Below are 19,032 nucleotides of genomic sequence, written 5' to 3'. Positions count from 1 at the left end.
AGAGGGAGCTCTTCTTAATATTTTGACACCAAAATCATGTCGATACACCTTACCGACTGCGAGTAAAGCCACCCACGCTTTAACTTGACAGACTGTACACAACACTTTTACATCAATTATAATACATTTTTTATGTACTCTGACTGGGATTAATTATTAAAAAATTGCAAAATAAAAAGCAAACTGTGCTTATCATGATTATTTTTGTATTTGTTTCTAATTTTGCTTTAAATTGTATTCTAAGCTGCTCTAAAACATGTATCATTTCAATAAATTTATATCATTACAACTCATGTTTTACGATCAAAAGAAGATCTACTCGTCCATTCGAAAAATGATTAATAATAAATTTATAGATCTTTTTAGGCAAACAATTTTTGTCTGGTAATTTAAGTTCATACCTTGTGTCATTTTTTGAAACAGATTTAATATTTTTATTTTGAATGATATTTTTTACGACTAAAGCAAAAACTACGTGTCCTATCAAAAATTATAGCTCTTTTTTGGATGAACAATTTTGTTCTAATTTTTTTCGCAGCTTTTTTTCATAGCATGCGTTGTTTGGCTTAAAATTTTCATTTCAGTTTGTCTTTTTGGATTTTGAAAAAGCTCTAACTCTGATAATTTTCTTTTTATAGGAAAAAGTTATGGGGATAAATTGTTTGATTTTCTGAGTACTATGAACAACCATACATACAATTTTTAAATCTTGAAAAAATGTGGTTTCAAAATTTTTTCTGTACGATCAAATTTGGAATTTTTAACTTTTTGACCAAATTGAAAAAGTTGTTATGATAATCTTGTAGGGCTTTCAGAAAGCAATGTTTTTCTTCTCCAGACTTTTTTTCGTATCATGCGTTTAGCCTAAATTGCTCATTTTATTTTATTTTTATGGATTTTGAAAATGCTGTAACTCTAGTAATTTTTGATTTTTCGAAAAAAGTCATTAGGATAAATTGTTAGATTTTTAAATACTATTAATAACCATACAAAGAATTTTTGAAAAAGTGGTCTCAAAAATATTTAAAATGTGCCCAATTTTTTAATTTTCATCGAAAATGGCTGGCTAACGAACTTGACCTTTAATTTAGGACACTAAGCGAGTGTACCAATGGGCAATCTAATTGATTACTTTGTTTAAAAGTTATCGCGTTCACAGAAAGACAGACATACATATATACATACAGACATACAGACACATTCGTAAAAACCTGTTTTTCGGATTCAGGAGGCCTCAAAACGTGGACATTTGACAAAAACGGGGGGGGGGGGGGGCAAATTTTACACAAATCTAATACCTTCTCTGATGAGAATGTAATAATGGAAAAAAGTTTGCACTTTCGACAAATTCGAATGCGAAGTACGAGATACATAATGAGAATGTGTTCGTTAAAGCTGAAGGAGGTTCGACCAAAGAGGATTCTCAATCACCAAATAGAAGTTATCGATGTTTTGACCTTTCATTTTCTTTAAATTGCGCACAAATGTAGGGTAAATACAAAGACTGAGCGTGTATCGCGAGGTGAATGTATCATCGAGCGTGAAGGGCGAGAATCAATAATCCCGCGCCACAGGCGCGTTCAAACTTGATAGCCACGCACACAGAGCGCTATAAGAACGTGCCCGCAAAGTGGGCAGATTTTTGTGTACTATATATATTTTTTAATCAGATTTTATAACAAACTTCTACATATTTTTGGTTAAAGAAACTTTTTAAAAAAATTTGTTTCGTCTTTTGAGCCCTTTTTCCAAAAATTTATTCTAAAAATTTAATTTTTTTTTTATTTTCAATCTTATTTTTTACGATTAAAACAAAATCTACTCGTACTATTTAAAAATGATTAATAACAAATTTATAGATCTTCTTGGGTGAATAACTTTTGTCATTTAATTTTAGTGCATACCTTGTGTCGTTTTACAAAAAATATTTATTTAAAAAAATGTATTAAAATAATTTTATTTTTTTATTTTAAAGGTTATATCTTACGATTAAAGAAAAAACTAAGTGTCCTCAAAAAAATTATTTATGACAAACTTAGATGAGACTTGTTTGCCAAAATATTAATCTTTTTAGTTTGATTCATTTACAAATAAACACAAACTGCGCATCCTATAAAACAGTAATAATAAACATTTGTAACCTTTTTTTTGGATAAACAAGTTTTTTTGTAGCTTATGTCGTTAGTCTACAAATTTAATTTATTTTTAATTTTTAATATACTTTTTTACGACTAAAAACAAAAACTACGCGTCCTATCGAAAAGTGCTTGTTAAAAAATTTGTAGATCTTTTTAGGGCGCGTAATTTTAGTTTATTCGATTTTTTCGTATCTTGCATAGTTTGGCCAAAAACGGACTTTTTAGATTTTTCATTATTTTTCGTGCGATAAAATTCTAAATTTTCGACCAAATCAAAACATTTGTTATGATAATTTTTTAGGCTTTCAAAAATTAACGTTTTTTCTCTCTTGACTTTTGTTCATATCATGCGTTGTTTGGCTTAAAATGTTCATTTTAGTTTGTTTTTTTGGATTTCAAAAATGCTCTAATTCTGGTAATTTTCATTTAATAGAAAAAAGTCATAAGAATAACTTGTTTGAGTTTCTGAGTACTATGAATAACAGCACATAGAATTTTAAAATCTTGAAAAAATGTGGTTTTAAAGATTTTTGGTATGATGAAATTTTGAATTTTCAACTTTTCGTCCAAATGAGAAAAGTTGTTATGATAATCTAGTAGGGCTTTCAAAAATCAACGTTTTTCTTCTCTTTACTTTTTTTCATATCATGCGTTGTTTGGCTTAAAATGTTCATTTTAGTTTTTTTTTATTTTGAAAATGCGCTAACTCTGATAATTTAATTTTACAGAAAAAAGTAATTAGAATAAATTGTTTAAGTTTCTGAGTACTATCAATAACCGTTCATAGAATTTTGAAATCCTGAAAAAATGTGGTTTCAAAAAGTTGAGGTACGATCAAATTTTGAATTTTCAACTTTTCGACCAAATCAAAAAAATTGTTATGACCACCTTTTAGGGCTTCAAAAATCAACGTTTCTGTTCTCTTGACTTTTTTTTCATAGAATGCGTTGTTTGGCTTCAAATGCTCATTTTAGTTTGGTTTTTTGGATTTTGAAAATGCTGTAACTCTAATGGATTTCTTTTTATAGAAAAAGGTCATTACGATGAATTGTTTGGGATTCTGAGTAATATGAAAGACCGTTCATAGAATTTTGAAATCTTGAAAAAATGTGGTCTTAAAAATGTTTAAAACGTGCTTACGTTTTGAATTTTGATCCAAAATAGCTGGTTCACGAACTTGTTCTTTCTTTTTAGCCCTTAAAAAAGTGTGCCAAAGCAGAATCCAATCTGATCAATTTTTTGAAAGTTATCGCGCCTACAGAATACAGACAGACAAACACCTTCGTAAAAATCGTTTTTTCTGACGCAGTGGGTCTCAAAACGTAAAGATTTCATGAAAACCGACAAAATGAAATTTTACATAAAACCAATACCTTCTCATTAGATGAGAATGTAAAAAGCGTGATATGGAAAAAACTGAAGAAGAGAAAAACGTTAATTTTCCAAGGCCCTACATTATTATTTTATTAGCTTTTTGAATTTTATTTTAAAAAATAGAAATTTCAAATGCTGATCACAAAAAAAATTAATTGCATTGTAAAAAACAAGATTGAAAATTAAAAATCGATATAAAAACAAGGCAATAAGAATCAGTATATTTTAATTTCCATGCATATTATGAATTGTAATGATATAAATGTATTGGAATGTTACATGCTTCAGCTCAGCTAAGAATATAATTTAATGCAAAATAAGAAACGCATATTAAAGTAATCACGATAAATACAATTTGTACTATATTTTAGAATATCTTAATAAGCAATAGAAGGCAGAATTACATAAAAATGTTTTATATGTAATATAAAAGTGATGAGCATAATGGAGAAAAGTTTTTTTTTGTGCACAAAATGAAGAAGGTTTTTACGAATAAAACAAAATATAAAAAAGTAACGTTTCTCTTATCTTCACCCGAGTTGAAATTTAGGCCCTACTTTGAAGCTGTATCTCCTACCTTCATAGGGGCCGGAAGCTGTAAAGTAGGTTCTAAATAAGCAGCGATTTCAATGTAATTTAGACCCTACTTTGACACTAAAAGTGTCCGAAATCGGTCGTTTTTCCACGTTTAGCGCCAAAGTAGGGTCTGTATTTAAGATAAATTAGAACCTCTTTTAAAGCTCAAACTACTACTGTAGGACTTGTGGCATCAAAGCAGGTTGTCTATAATCTTACACCAATATGGATGAATAAAAATAAGTTGTTACTTATCAGAAAAAATAAAATAACATTTGTAATATAAATATCAAGGATATTTGCAGTTATTTTTTAAACATATTATTAATAGAACTTTTTGATAATTAGGGTAAAGCATAGTGCACTGAAAAATTCGCAAGTACCGTCGTATCACTCTTAAAAGAACCACTAAAAGGACCTTGAAAAGGACCCAAGTCTCTCTAACTATCTCTAAGCCTAAACCATTCAAATCGAATCTGAAAATAGTCTCAAACCGAACAGGCTATTTCACCTGAGAATACTCTGAGATTTCTATCGGTAGGGCAAAACAATGAGCAACCTATCAGCTTGTATGTATACTCACAACCTCACCATCTGTCACCCTCAACCCATGAAATTAAATGTCACACTTATTTTACGACTATTTTCAGAGTACAAATTAACATTCCTTCTTACAAAATTATTAATTTTCATAATGTTTTAACATCAACACATGTTTATTCCTCCACTTCTTCACAAATACAGCTGAAACTTTTACTTCACTTCTATTTCACTAATCAACAATTTATTTTTGAACTGCCTTTAAGTAAAAATTTTCACTATAAACAATTCACTTTCTCGTATTTAATATTCTTCCATTCCTTTTTGATACACGCACGGCCATCTTATAAGAACACATTTGATCACTGTACACAAACTACCCTGCCGAAAAGAATCTTTGAGTATATACTAAAAATTCTTTAGGCCAAAGAATCTCAAAGAAATTCTCCGCAGGCACTCAGGTAGATATTTTTAAAGGTCCGGGAAGCTCGTCTAAATGGTCTGAAGGCTTTAAAATATCCTTTCCGAAATTGAAATAAGAATACGATCATAAATAACAAGCAGAGAGGCTATCTCAATAGAGTAGCCGACACTCAAGGGTCCTTTGTTAAGCTTTCGGATTAAAATTTAGAAGTACATTTTTTTAAATTTCATAGTTAGCAGCCAAAACATAATAATTCGGAATCTACGGGTTTCGATTACTTCAGATATCTAACTTTTTCTTTTAATGCTTAAAATCGGAATTAATAGAATGTTTCTCGTAAATGGAATGATATACGCCAAAAAAGACAACATTTTTGAATTCAACTAGAAAATTGTATATCAGTATATAAGTTATATTTATAAATAAGTATAATGAAAAAATTCATCAATTAAAAAAAAAGTGTTAATAATTTGAAGAGACGTTTAAAAAGGGAGAGCGGATTAGCCACGACCAACTACTGTAAATAACTCTGCCCGCCCGGTACGTGACGAATACAAAAGGAACAGTATATTACCGTCGCAGCACTCTTAAAACGACCACTAAAAGGATCTTGAAAAGGACCCAAATCTCTCAAACTATCTCCGAGACTATTTTGTTTCAAATCGACTTTGTTTATAGACTCAAATGGGCCAAGCTATTTCGCTAAAGAAAACTCAAGAGATTTCTTTCTGTAGGGGAGAGCGGATTAGCCACGACCAAATACTGTAAATAACTCTGCCCGCCCGGTACGTGACGAATACAAAAGGAACATTATATTACCGTCACACTACTCTTAAAACGACCACTAAAAGGATCTTGAAAAGGACCCAAATCTCTCAAACTATCTCCGTGACTATTTTGTTTCAAAACGACTTTGTTTAGACTCAAATGGGCCAAGCTATTTCGCTAAAGAAAACTCAGAGATTTCTTTCGGTAGGGTATACCTTTTTTGTTGAAATTAAATTCCGATTAAGGCCATGTAACGAGTGTACAGGGTGGCCACAAGATTGAATATTTCAATTTCCCTGACAGAAAATTATTACAAAAGCGAATACGGTTTCAATAATGTGCCAAGCAAAATAGTGAAACAAGACAAGAAAATGTGCTTTACATGGCAGTATTGATATATTAAGGTCAGACAACTCAGCGGCGCCACTAACGAAAAACAAAATGTCATATGAGACGTGTACCGAAATGTGTAAAAAACTTGATTATGATTTTTTTAGAGTAAGCCCCCTTTCTTCAGCGCACGTCACATATAATAGATATTTTATGCTATTTTTCACACCTACAAAAAGTTTGTTTTGTCTATTAGTTTTTGAGAAAACAGGGTGGCGCTATCTTGACGTCAACTCAGCGGCACCCTCTACAAAAATCATGAAATTTAAAAAAATTACTAGGTTTGATTTTTTTGCTATTTTTTGGCTTTACAATGTGCTATGAATCGCTTTTGTAACATCAAACCTTATTTTTAAAAATCACCCCCCCCCCCCTAATAAAAAAGTATTTTTTTATGTTGGGTAAAGGGGGGCAGCTCCAACCAGTGGGAAAAAGGTGATTTTTCTTTTAGCATGGCTATTATTTAACAATTTTAGTTCTACTTTGCATCAAATAAATCTATTTCATCAGAGAGATTTTGTTACTTACTAAAATCTTTAAAATTGACGTTGCAAGAGAAAAATTATACGGAAAACAGTTTCTACCACGAAAGAATAGAAGTTTCGCTTACAGAAATATAAATTTTTCAACTCTATTGACAATACTTACTGTATAAAAATTTGATATTTTGACAGATAAAATAATATCACACAATCTAACTATATTAATGAGACGTAATTCTAGTCCAAAATATAGTATATCTCATTAATAATTGAGGCTTGTCCAGGGGGGGGGGGGGGCAAGCATGACGAAAATAATATTGACAAGTGCTTAGGTGAAACACGTGTCACAAGTTTCGTCGATAAATGATCGGCAATGTAGAACAGCAACTTATCTTGTGGGCTACATGGAAGAAACTATTAAATATTATTATTATCAATCCGGTCGGTATGCAGTTGTCTTGTATTGGTACAGTAGAAACATATGCGTAAATTCCGTTTCCAGCAAAATGTCAACGAATAAGAGGTTATATTATAGCTATCTCTATTTTTATTCAAAATAACTTATTCTTCTTGTTGGGCATCTTTAAAGGTAATTTTTCCAGTACATAAGATACCACAGAAGCAAATCATCATATTTTCTTATCTTTAAATGTTTTGATTTTCATAAAAAGCTGCAGACGGCTTTGCCCTCAGGTGAGGGGCAAAGCCGACGAAATACAGCATGTTAGAAATAATTAAATTACCAAATCATTGTTTTTTTGATGTTATTAATACTTATAGAAATATAATATAATATAATGTAGAACTCGAAATGATAAAAAACTGGATGGCGCTGCCCCCTTACCTTATTAAAAAATGACTAAGCTAGATTTTTTTGCTATTTATCTGCTTTCCAATGTGACACGAAACACATTTTTCAAATAAACCCTAATTTTAAAAAGCAACCCTCTGTGCTGCAAAAACGTATTTAAAAAAAAATATTTAGATAGAAAATACTTACGAAATATTAACACAGTATTTTTAAAGCATAACTGAGGAGCAAAATTATTCTTCACCACTAATTGTTACAGAAAACACGTATTGAAAAAAGTAGTTATCTACATAGATGGAACTTACTTATAACATAGTAAAATGTTACTTTCAAGCATAATTATTTCTCTCCCTTAATCTTTAAAAAAATAACCCTCATAATGTATAAGCTAAAATTGCAACTTTTTTACGAAATTATTTTCCAGTCTATGTGCGTATATTCAAAAAATATAATTGACCTTTTTCGATGCATCTTTTCATGCCTTTAAACAACTTCCAGCACAACAAATTTTAAACGAGAAAAATCCATTTTCATATAACGAACAATCTAAATTTTCAGAATGATTGAAAATTTTTTGAGAGAACACTTTTTCCAAAATAACTTTTTCAAATAGTGATTAAAACTAATTTTAAGGGTAACTTGAAATAATTTTAAAACTCTAAAAAGCAGTCGTGTGGCTAGGGATGCTGGGCATCTACATTTATGTTGTAAAATACATTTTGGCTTTTAGATGTGAGAACCGAGAACATTCGTGGTGTTTCTGCTAATAAATATTCAAGATTCGAACTTGTGAAAATTCAATTTTATTAAGTTAGTTCGGTTTCCTGATTTTTCCAGCGGGTTAACATGGTAAGGAATTATGTTTCAACTGCCCCAGGAAACCACCCCTAACGTGAAATATGACTTAGTTTGATGAGAAGGTCTTTGAGAATCTTTTCGACGCTGCTACTATCAAAACTTCTCAAATCATCCTCTATTCTCTCTGGGCTTCTATATAATAACCTCTTCTTTGTCATCACCTCCCTCTTATGTTCCCATTTCTTTAGTTTCACCAATACCGTTATCTCCCCTTTTCGCTCTTCCCTTCTTACAATCCACATTTCCTCTATCTCTACCTTAGCATCAATCCTTTTTAGTACTTCGTCCACCCCTTCCTTCAGCTCCTTCCCCTCTAATCTTATACCCTTTATCACTATATTTAATTTTCTTTCTTCCCTCTCTTTCCTTTCTATTCTTTGTTCTGTTTTTCTCAGCCTTTCCATCTCCTTATTCCCACTCCCGTCCCCACCACAATCCCGGTTCGAACTTTCAAGTTTCTTCATCCTACTTTGCATCTCCTCTACCTTTTTATTATTATCTTCTTCCTGCTTCTCTAGTTTTTGTTCCAAAGACTGCATTCTATTTTCTAACTTTTCCCTGATTTCTTCTTAAGTTCCGCCATTTCACGCCTAATTTCCTTCTTTAATTCCTCTCCCCTTTCTCCTGCTTTTCTTCATAAACCCCCATTACCTCTATTTCCTTTAGCGAATTTCCTTTAGTCTTTCCTCTTTCATCGGACCTTCACTTTCATATCCACTTTCGTCAGTCCCCTTACTATTATCACTCTTCCCTACCAAACTCTGCTTTACCGACGACGATCTAAACATTTTTTTATATTTCACGCTCGCACCGATATCTTCCTTCTCTTCACTGCTTTCCCTCTCCCCTCTCTTCCTTTTGATAAAAGCCTCAATTGAACCTACGCTTTTTGCTCTTGATCTCTTCTTCTCTATAGTTTTCTTATACTTCCCCCTTGCCTTCCTTTCCTTGATCTCCTCTTTCGGCGTACTGAAAACTTCCTGCTCTAAATCTGTTTCTTCCGCGGAGATACTCGCTCCGCTAGTCATGAATCAATTTCAAACTCTCCCGCCTTCTATGCTTCCCTGCCTCTATCTACCGTCGCGGTCTGGTATCTGTCTCGCCTTTCGGCGTCGTTACCCAACACTGCTACTACCAACCGGATCAACACAGTCCTCAAACCCTGAAAAAATCTCCAAACAACCCAACCTCAACTTCCACACAAATCTGTCTCAATCCTCCAAAATATCAAACTCTCCTTTTCAATCTCACAATCCTTTAATTAATCTCTCACGTCCACACCCATCTACACATTTCCACAATCCACTCACCTCAAATTCCACCACAATATCAGAAAAACTCAGCATCAACAATTCCCAGTACTTTACACTTTCTTGCCGGAAACGGAAGTCCCTGTAGATTTTTAGTTTGTTAGCACGATAACTGTCGCAAGAATTGAAAGATTGCATTGGCCTTTGGTATAATCTTTTAGTGTCTTAAAATAAAGGTCAAGTTCGTTAGCCAGCCATTTTAGGTGACAATTCAAAAAGTGAGCGCATTTTTTGAAAATGTTTGAGACCACTTTTTTCAAAATAAAAACATTGTCTGTACGGATATTCATAGTCTTTAATCAGACGAACAATTTATCCTAATGACTTTTTTTTATAACACCCAAATTTACCAGAGTTATAACATTTACAAAATTTCAAAAAACACACGAAAACAAAAATTTTAAGCCAAATGACGCACGATAAGAAAAAAAGTCGGGAAAAGAAAAATGTTTCTTTTTTCATGCCTTGCAAGATTATTCTAAAAAAAAAGTTTCTGACTTGTTTGTTTCAGAATAGCGTACAGCCCACAAGTCTTCACCGATTTCGACAAAAAAAATGATAGAAACGCTAATAAGATTTCTAAGAGAGTTGTCCAGTCTGATTTTTGAATTAGGCTTTAAATTTTTTTCTAAATAAACAAATATGACAAAAAAATGGCCTTTTTCTATTTGACGTTCCCGGTGCTCGTTAATAACAGGAAAATGGTTGAAATCGCTAAGTTGCATAAAATAGCATTAGTTAAAGATATTAAAATATTAGACAATATACAAAAAAATTTGTTATCAACAAATTATTTGTTAAAAAATTTCTTTGAACGATTTTCCGTAAATAAACGTTTTTTCAAGTTATGTTGCAAGAAATTGGAATCGAAACAATATTATATGAAAAAATTTCTGTTCTGATTATAATTGTTCATATTATAAACAAATTTAATATACAAAGGCGGTAACCAGATATTTTTCGACAGAAATATTCGTTTTTTTCTAGGTTAATTTTTTTAAATTTGGAAATTTATGATAATTTTAGTGAAATTCATGATTTGTTGATTAATCTTACAATTTATTAAACAAATTTAATAAACAAATGCATTATTCGAGCGTTTGTCGACAGAAAAATTTGTTTTTTTTTCAATGACAGTCTTTTCATTTGGGAACTTCATGAGACAATTTCAGTAAATTTCATAATTTTTTGATCAATTTTATGAGTTTTTTAAATCAAATTTAATAAACAAAGGCATTATTGGGGCATCTGAAAACGGAAAAATTCTTTTTTGTTTCGATATCAGACTTGTAATTGGGATCTTCATAATAAATTCGGCAACCTTCATGATGAATTGACAGACTTGATGATTTTAAAAAAAAAATTCATTATTTGGGCATCTGTGGACGGGCAAATTCGCTTTTTTCGATTTCAGTCTTTTTAATTGGAAAGTTCATGATTATTTCAGCGAAATTCATCATTGGTTGATCAATTTATTTCGATGTCCTAATTAAAACTGTTGACATAGAAAAAAACGAATTTTTCTGTCGACAAATGGCTGATTAATGCATTTGTTCATCAAGTTTGTTTAAAGAAATAATAAAAGTAATCGAATTATTATGAATGTTGCTGAAATTTCCATCAAGTTCCCATATGAAAAGACTGGCATTTAAAAAACCGAATTTTTCTTCCGACAAATGCCCGAATAATGCATTTGTTTATTACATTTGTTTAAAAGATCATAAGATTAATGAAAAAATTATGAATTTTGTGGCAAATATCATAAAGTTCCGAATTTAAAAAAAATTACATCGAAAAAAAAAACGAATTTTTCTATCGAAAAATGCTTGATTACTGCATTTGTTCATAAAATTTGTATATAATATAAAGAATTATAATCTTGAGAGAATTTTTTTTTAATATCATATAATTTCCATTCAACGATTTCAACACTTCCTGTTATTGACGAGCACTGTGAACGTCAAATATATGAAATGGCCATTTGTTCGTCTTATTTGTTTATGTATAAAAAATTGAAAACCTAATTGAAAAATCAGACTCGACAACTATCTTAAAAATCTAAACAGATTTTCGTCAAATTTTTGTTGTTTTTTAAAATGTTTTTTCCAAATTTGTCGGCTCTACGTTATTTTGAACCAAAAATGTCATTTTTTCCCCACTGTGGGCCGGGAATGTGAAAATCAGATGATATGAACTCCCATCTGACACAACGCTGCTTAAGGTTAGTTGAACTTCTCAGTATAAAACACTAACCAGCTATAACTTTTGTTGAAACAAATTGCCCCCATCCCCCCGCACTTAAAACCCTCGTTAATGAAAGTTTTGTCGTTTTCATATCAATGCATGTTGTGAATTGAAATAATATACGTTTATGAAAATAATATACAAGTTGAGATACACATTCGAGTGCGAAGCACGAGATACGTGATGAGAATATATTCGTTAAAGCCAAAGCAGCTTTAACAAAAAAGAGGTCACTATCACCAAATTACTCTTGTGTGGACGTTTTGACCTTTACTTTTTGAAAATCTGTGCATAAGTGTTTAGGAATATACAAAGACTGCGCGCGGAGCACGAGGTGAATACATTATCGAGCGCGGAGCGCAAGATTAATATTTTATCGAGCGCGAAGCGCGAGAACCAAACAGTAGCGCGCCCTAGACGCGCTCAAACTTGCATAGTAAACAGATCAAATATAAAACACAGATTTAAAACAATTTCAATTTATCTTTAAAAATAGTTTTAATAACTATTTAAAAAAAATTATGTTAGAAAAATTCTGCTCTCAAAAAATTTTCAACCGTTCTGGACATTTAGATTGTTCTTTATACAAAAATGGATCTTACTCGTTAATAATTGTTGTGCTGGAAGTTGTTTAAAAGCATTAACAGATGCATCGAAAAAGGTAAATTAAATGTTTTGAATATACACACATAGATCAGTCATCAGTCTGAATCAGTCATAATTTTACTCCTTAGTTATTCTTTAAAAATACCGTGTTAATATTTTATAAGTATTTTCCATTTAGATAGTTTCCTTTTTTTAATACGTTTTTGCAGCACAGGGTGTTGCTTTTTAAAATAAGGGTTCATTTTACAAAAGTGTTTATATCACATTGGAAAGTAAAAAAATAGAAAAAAATTAGCCTAGTCATTTTTTTAATACTTTTTTTCATTACAAGGGGTAATTTTTTAAATAAGGTTTGATTTTACAAAAGCGATTTATAGCCCATTGTAAAGCCGCTGAGATTTCTAACCTGATTAACTAACTAAAGGATATGTATCCAAACGATAAATATAGAAATAACTACGAATAAAAAAACTAAGAATCGAATTACATTTTTAAAGAATGTACATTGAAAAAATATTTATATTGCTACTAGGAAGTGCTTCCAAAATATTATAAAAACATATAAATTTCTATCTTCCCTGACAGCTGCTTCATTTCCCTGACAAACTTTATTTTCACTGACATCCCTGACTTCCCTGATATGTGGCCACCCTGGTGTACCAGCTGATCAAGGCAGTTCTGAAATCAATATTTCTTCAACCATGTTAAAAAATAAAAGTTTGAATAACGCGGAAAAATTTTTCGGAAAATATTATTAAATATTAAAAGATCTCTTGTGGCAAGACACAGAGTTGGAGGAAGAAAAAAGTTTATTTATAGAAATAAGAAATATCGACCGATGAATTTATGCTTTACGCAGAAATTTGGCTTATATCTTTCACTGTTCGTAATCATGCAATCTATATTACTCACAAACCAGTAAGTAAAAGTTCGAAGTTTTCCACTCGCTGCGATAATGCTGTTCTGACACAGCTGACACGTACGTCACACCAAATTTGTTTATTTGCATCTCAAGTGCAAGCATATGTTTTTGCATTATTTGTGCATAACGTTCGTGGGCGATTTTTGTTGTTTTTCCCCACTTTGATCAATATAAATCTCATAACTAGCTCATTGACACCATTGAAAATTTCTTGCAAGATTTTACAGCAAGGTCGGTATTTCTTCAAAATAGTAATTTAAAAAAACTTTTTTCACTATTCTAATTATTTAGGACCAGAGACACATTACTTCGTGCTTTCTATTTAGCATGCCCAATTTTTAACACGGTATCTCATTCCGTGTGGACGTTAATTGGGAAAGAAAAGGGTAAAACTATAGAATAGCGGCTTCTATCGTATGATCCTTTAACGTTAAAAAATATCAAAAACTTGTTATTGTTTGATGAATTCTAAATTAAAAAGATGGGGGAAGAGCATTTTCGAGAATTTTTTTATTTAATATTTAAGAAAACTGACAGCAATGTTAGTTACGTACCTGACTCTAACCCAATCAAAAATCCATTCATAACAACAAATTCCCAATTTTGTACACTCAATAATTCATAATTTCATTATTATATCATACTTAACGCAGAAAGGGGGAAGCTGGAAAAGGGGAAAGGATGTGCATTATGTCTATATTTTCAGGCATAAACCACCCCTCTTCCCTTTTCCAGCTCTTTTTTACCTTTCCAGGTTGATACTAGAAAAGGTAAGCAGAAGATAAAAAAGGAAAGGCGGCATGGGCTGTGTCTATACGTCCGGATACAATCCAGACGTTCTTCCCTTTCCCAGTTCTCCCTTCCCCTCATAACCTAGACCCTACAATTAGTTCTTGTTATTTTATGGTGAATTACTTTTCACGTGTCTTTAATATCTTTGAGGTTATGCATTTGTGTGTTAATAAAGCTTTTTCTTTTTGTCTATTCATCAAATAATGACAAGTTTTTGATATTTTTTACGTTAAACGGTTATACGGGAGAAGCCGCTATTCTATACTTTTACCAAGAAAAGTACCGATATCGCTTCCAGTTTCATTTTCTTCGAAAAATTATTGTTTCAAAATTTCCACAGAAACAAAGTAGACATGCACTTTATTGCCTCCTCGTTTATTTCCCAAACTTTCAGAGAGATACCTCATTTCGCTTAGAGGTAGGTTGGGAAAGAAAAATTGAGGTCCAGCTTTGGTCACGTGACCCTCTCGTTCCATGGCCTTAAATCGAATTTCTTTAAATCGCATACCTACTATGTTTGCACATCAAAAAGAGTACAGTTTATCGTATACAAAATATGTTATTTCAGTATTCATATTCAGTAAAATTTGTTGATTTAATTTTGTGGTTACAGCTTGAGTCCAACAGCCTTAAAAATAATGTTAAGGTACTCGCCCTCTTTTTATTACTCGTTTTTAAAAATTATTAACCTATGGCGAACTATGGATGAAGAATTTATGTACAGTAAAAACACATTTGCAAAAAGTTTCTTTCGTTAATAAGCGACTTTCTACGCTAACTTAATAAACCTTTTGTATAGGTCAACATTTTGAAAACCTTCTAGTATATGAGTAAGCAGTCTGTTACTAATGTTAAAGTTGACCATTTGACAACCGACGGGAAAGTTACATTTAAAAATTATTATTATAGAAATTTCGGGAGGTTTATATCGAAAATTTTGCTAGCAATTCTTGGAATCTTAATGTCGCTTTTAATATTGCAAATAAAAAGAATTTCCTATTTAAACTGAATTTCCTGAATTATAAACATACTGTGTTCAAATTATTTTTCAAATATTGACCTATGTTTATTTTTTAATATGAAACCATAAAACTTGCCGAAAAATGAAATTCTGGACAAAAGACGTGTTCTGAATCGTCTGGTACCTCTAATTCAACAGTAATTTTGGCATTGACTTTTTCACATTTGTCACTCATCTTAAACTTTTAGTCATAACCTTATGTGAAGATACACAATGTCACGGGTTAATAATTAAAGAGGCCGATGTTCATATATGCGCTCTGACCAGCCCCCGGCCACGACCGTGTATGCGTATGTAGTGTAGTAGTTTTCTTACGATCCGGAGGGGAAATGTCGGTCTAACTAATCCAACAGATGGCGCCACAAAAATTAGGTCTGACTTTTTCATTGAATTGCATTAAGAAAAAGCAAAAATAATTAAAAACTTGATGCTTTTTGCAAATAAACAAAAAAAAAATATATGAAAAAATAAGAGTAATTATTACTAAATATTTAAAAAAAGAAAAATTCATGAAAATATGTAGTTTAATCTGCATAACATTTAATTTTGAGATACATTTTGAAAGCAGTTCGAACTTCATATTTCTATGATTTATTTTGCTGATGTTATTGATTTTATTATTTGTTCAAGTTTAAAAAATTATTTATTGTAAAAATTATTAATGTAGCTAATGAAAAAATTAATAATATTCAATACCTCAATGACAAAAATATTTAAAACATATACAATATATGATCAGAAGAAATAATAAAAAATATATCACTTATATCCAACATAAATACAATAATAATTGAAATATGTAAGACTACAACTTAACTTGCAAAGTAAAGAATCTTTGTACCTTTAAATCTTAAGAATTTCAAATTTTGAAGGAAATATTTTTAAAAAGTAATGGTAATTGTAATTAAAATGAGCGAGGGAATAACTTGGTAAAAAGTCAATGACAAGACTGATAAATGAGAAAATGGATTTAATATTATTTAATATAATGTATATATTTATTTAAATTAAACCAAACTTCATATATACTATTTATACAGTTCAATCATTTATTTGTTGCTTAATCTTGAAAGCTTTTTTCTCGCTGCATTCAACCCCTAATAATTTTATTTAAAAATTTAAATTTAAAGGAGATTTTTAATAAAGTATTTAATTATATTATTACAAACCTTATTTCTAAAAAAACAGAATATAAGTTATTAAACATTATAAACAAACGTACCGTACTCATGATACACAGTGGAAGAAATTCACTTTTTCATTCAAAAATGTCCAGAGCCTCTAATTTCCTTGCGATTTTTAATTTTTTTTTAATTAAAGATCATTAAATTCTACAGAACTTGACTCGCCGAACTTTTGTCTCCTCTATTTTTTATTAATAGTTTTTACACTCAAAGTATGGAAAAACTAAAATTTTGTACATAATAATTTTTTACGCTTCAATAACTAATAAGGAAAACTTTATATTGTCTTTAATAAATGTTTAGGGAATCATAGGATACATATATTTTGTTTAATATTCCGTTTATTTGTTTTAAACCAATTTTATGAACAAATTGACAAATACTCCTATTATACGTAAAAAATTTTTTTGTTGCTTAAAGTGCTTTACAATGAAATTATAATTTGAAAAATCTTAAATTCTTATATTTTGTCACAAGAATTGTTTATAACAATAGTTATTATAAACTTTTAAATTATTTTTGTTATCAAATGTCATTTCTACATTAATGTGAAGCACTTTTAGCAACAAACAATTTACCGATAATAAAACTGTTTGTCAACTTGATTATTAAATTTGTTTATAACAAATAAATGGAATAATAAACAAATTATTTGTATTTTATGAATCCTTTAACATTCATTTAAGACAATATCAAGTTTTCCTAATCAGTTATTAAAGCGTAAAAAATTGTTATGTATAGAATTTCAGTTTTTCCATACTTTGAGTGAAAAAATTATTGATAAACAGATAGAGGAGACAAAAGTTTAAAGCGTTAAGCTGAACGAAAAAAGTGAATTTCCTCCACTGCGCGTCATAAGTACGGTACGTTTGTTTATAGAGTCTAATAGTTTATAGTATGTTCGTTTTAGAAACGAGGTTTGCATTAATATAATTAACTATTTAATTCAAATCTCCTTTAAATTAGAAATTTTAAATAAAATTATTAGGGGTTAAATGCAGCGAGAAAAAATCTTTGAAGATTAAGCAACAAATAAATGAGTAAAATGAATAAATAGTATATATGATGTTCGATTAAATTTAAATGAATATATACATTATATTAAATATTTAAAATTTTTAAATTTATCTGCTATATCATTAGAGATTGTACCTTACCGACAGTAGATCAACCCTCCAAACCATGAAGGCAGAAAATCTACACAATATCGATCAAGTTAAGAATCTTCAATAACAAAAAATGCTTAACGTCTTAATAAGACTATATGGAAAATAATATTTTTAAATTAAAATTGTTTCTTAAAAAAAGATCCTACTCTATGGTTCGGTTCCCAATGGAGTGAAGATGGAATAGGATCTTTTTTTCAAGAAATAATTTTAATTTAAAAATATTATTTTCCATCTAGTCTTATTAAGACGTTAAGCATTTTCTGTTATTGAAGATTCTGAACTTGATCGATATTGTGTAGATTTTCTGCCTAAATGGTTTGGAGGGTTGATCTACTGTCGGTAAGGTACAATCTCTGATGATATAGCAGATAAATTAAAGAATTTTTAAATAATTACTTATACCATTAACACCTAGCTAAAAATTAGCGTAATGTTCTTGAATTAAGAGTTCTTATTTTGATTTCTCTAATAGCTTAATTGGAAAAGCACCTAACCGGAAATCAAAAGTTTTGTGGTTCGTTTCCCAATGGAGTGAAGATAAAGTAGAATCTTTTTTTCAAGAAATAATTTTAATTTAATTATATTAAATAATAATAAATCCATTTTCTCATTTATTAGTCTTGTCATTAACTTTTTACCAAATTATTCCCTCAAACATTTTAATTACAATTACCATTACTTAAAATAATATTTTCTTCAAAACTTGAAATTGTTAAGATTTTAAAGGTACAAAGATTCTTTACTTTGCAACTTAAGTTGTACTCTTTCATATTTTAATTATTATTATATATATTCTGGATATAAGTGATATATTTTTTATTAATTCTTCTGATCATGTATATGTTTTAAATATTTTTGTCATTGAAGTCTTGAATATCATTAATTTTTTAATTAGCTACATTAATAATTTTAACAATGAATAATTTTTTTTTACTTGAACAAATAATAAAATGTATCCCAAAATTAAATTTTATGCATTTTAAACTACATATTTTCATGAATTTTTTTATTTTAATAATAAGTAATAGTTTATCTTATTTTTTCATATATATATTTGTTTATTTGCAAATAGCATCAAGTTTTTTATTATTTTTGCTTTTTCTTAATGCAATTCAATGAGTCAGACCTAATTTTTGTGGCGCCATCTGTCGGATTAGTTAGACCGCCTTTCCTGTCCGGATCCTGAAAAACAGAAAAGTGGGGGCGATGCATGGAGTTGGCTCTGATCTATGGAGAATAGATATAAGGAGACCAATCTGTAATGTATGGACTTCACCAAAAACGGTCACATTTCCTGTTGCCAGAAGTACGCACACCCTTGTGTGTAAAATCACACTTACGTATAGTTCAAAACTTTCCGAGCGTGGCGTGCCAACCGCACTTAAAAAAATATGGCCGCCTCCATTGTTTTGTTTTGACAGGT

General features: G+C 30.3%; 1 protein-coding gene across 2 annotated transcripts in view; it reads right to left on the bottom strand.

Annotated features, from left to right (window-relative positions):
* The window catches only part of LOC117179973, a 90,304-nt gene extending 74,761 nt beyond the window's left edge, over positions 1-15,543 (bottom strand). Inside the window, exon 1 of one of the 2 annotated variants that reach the window (XM_033372237.1) lies at positions 15,333-15,543. In XM_033372237.1, coding sequence (XP_033228128.1) covers positions 15,333-15,431 — 99 coding nt within the window. In that variant the 5' untranslated portion in view covers positions 15,432-15,543. The remainder of the gene's footprint in view (positions 1-15,332) is intronic. The other variant, XM_033372238.1, reaches the window with a different exon arrangement.
* Between the last annotated feature and the right edge of the window lie 3,489 nt (positions 15,544-19,032).

This window comes from Belonocnema kinseyi, chromosome 9, assembly GCF_010883055.1.
Source record: "Belonocnema kinseyi isolate 2016_QV_RU_SX_M_011 chromosome 9, B_treatae_v1, whole genome shotgun sequence".
NCBI classification, from domain to species: domain Eukaryota; kingdom Metazoa; phylum Arthropoda; class Insecta; order Hymenoptera; family Cynipidae; genus Belonocnema; species Belonocnema kinseyi.
The sequence above is the reverse complement of the archived record's forward strand: the minus strand, read 5'-3'. Positions and strand labels throughout refer to the sequence as shown.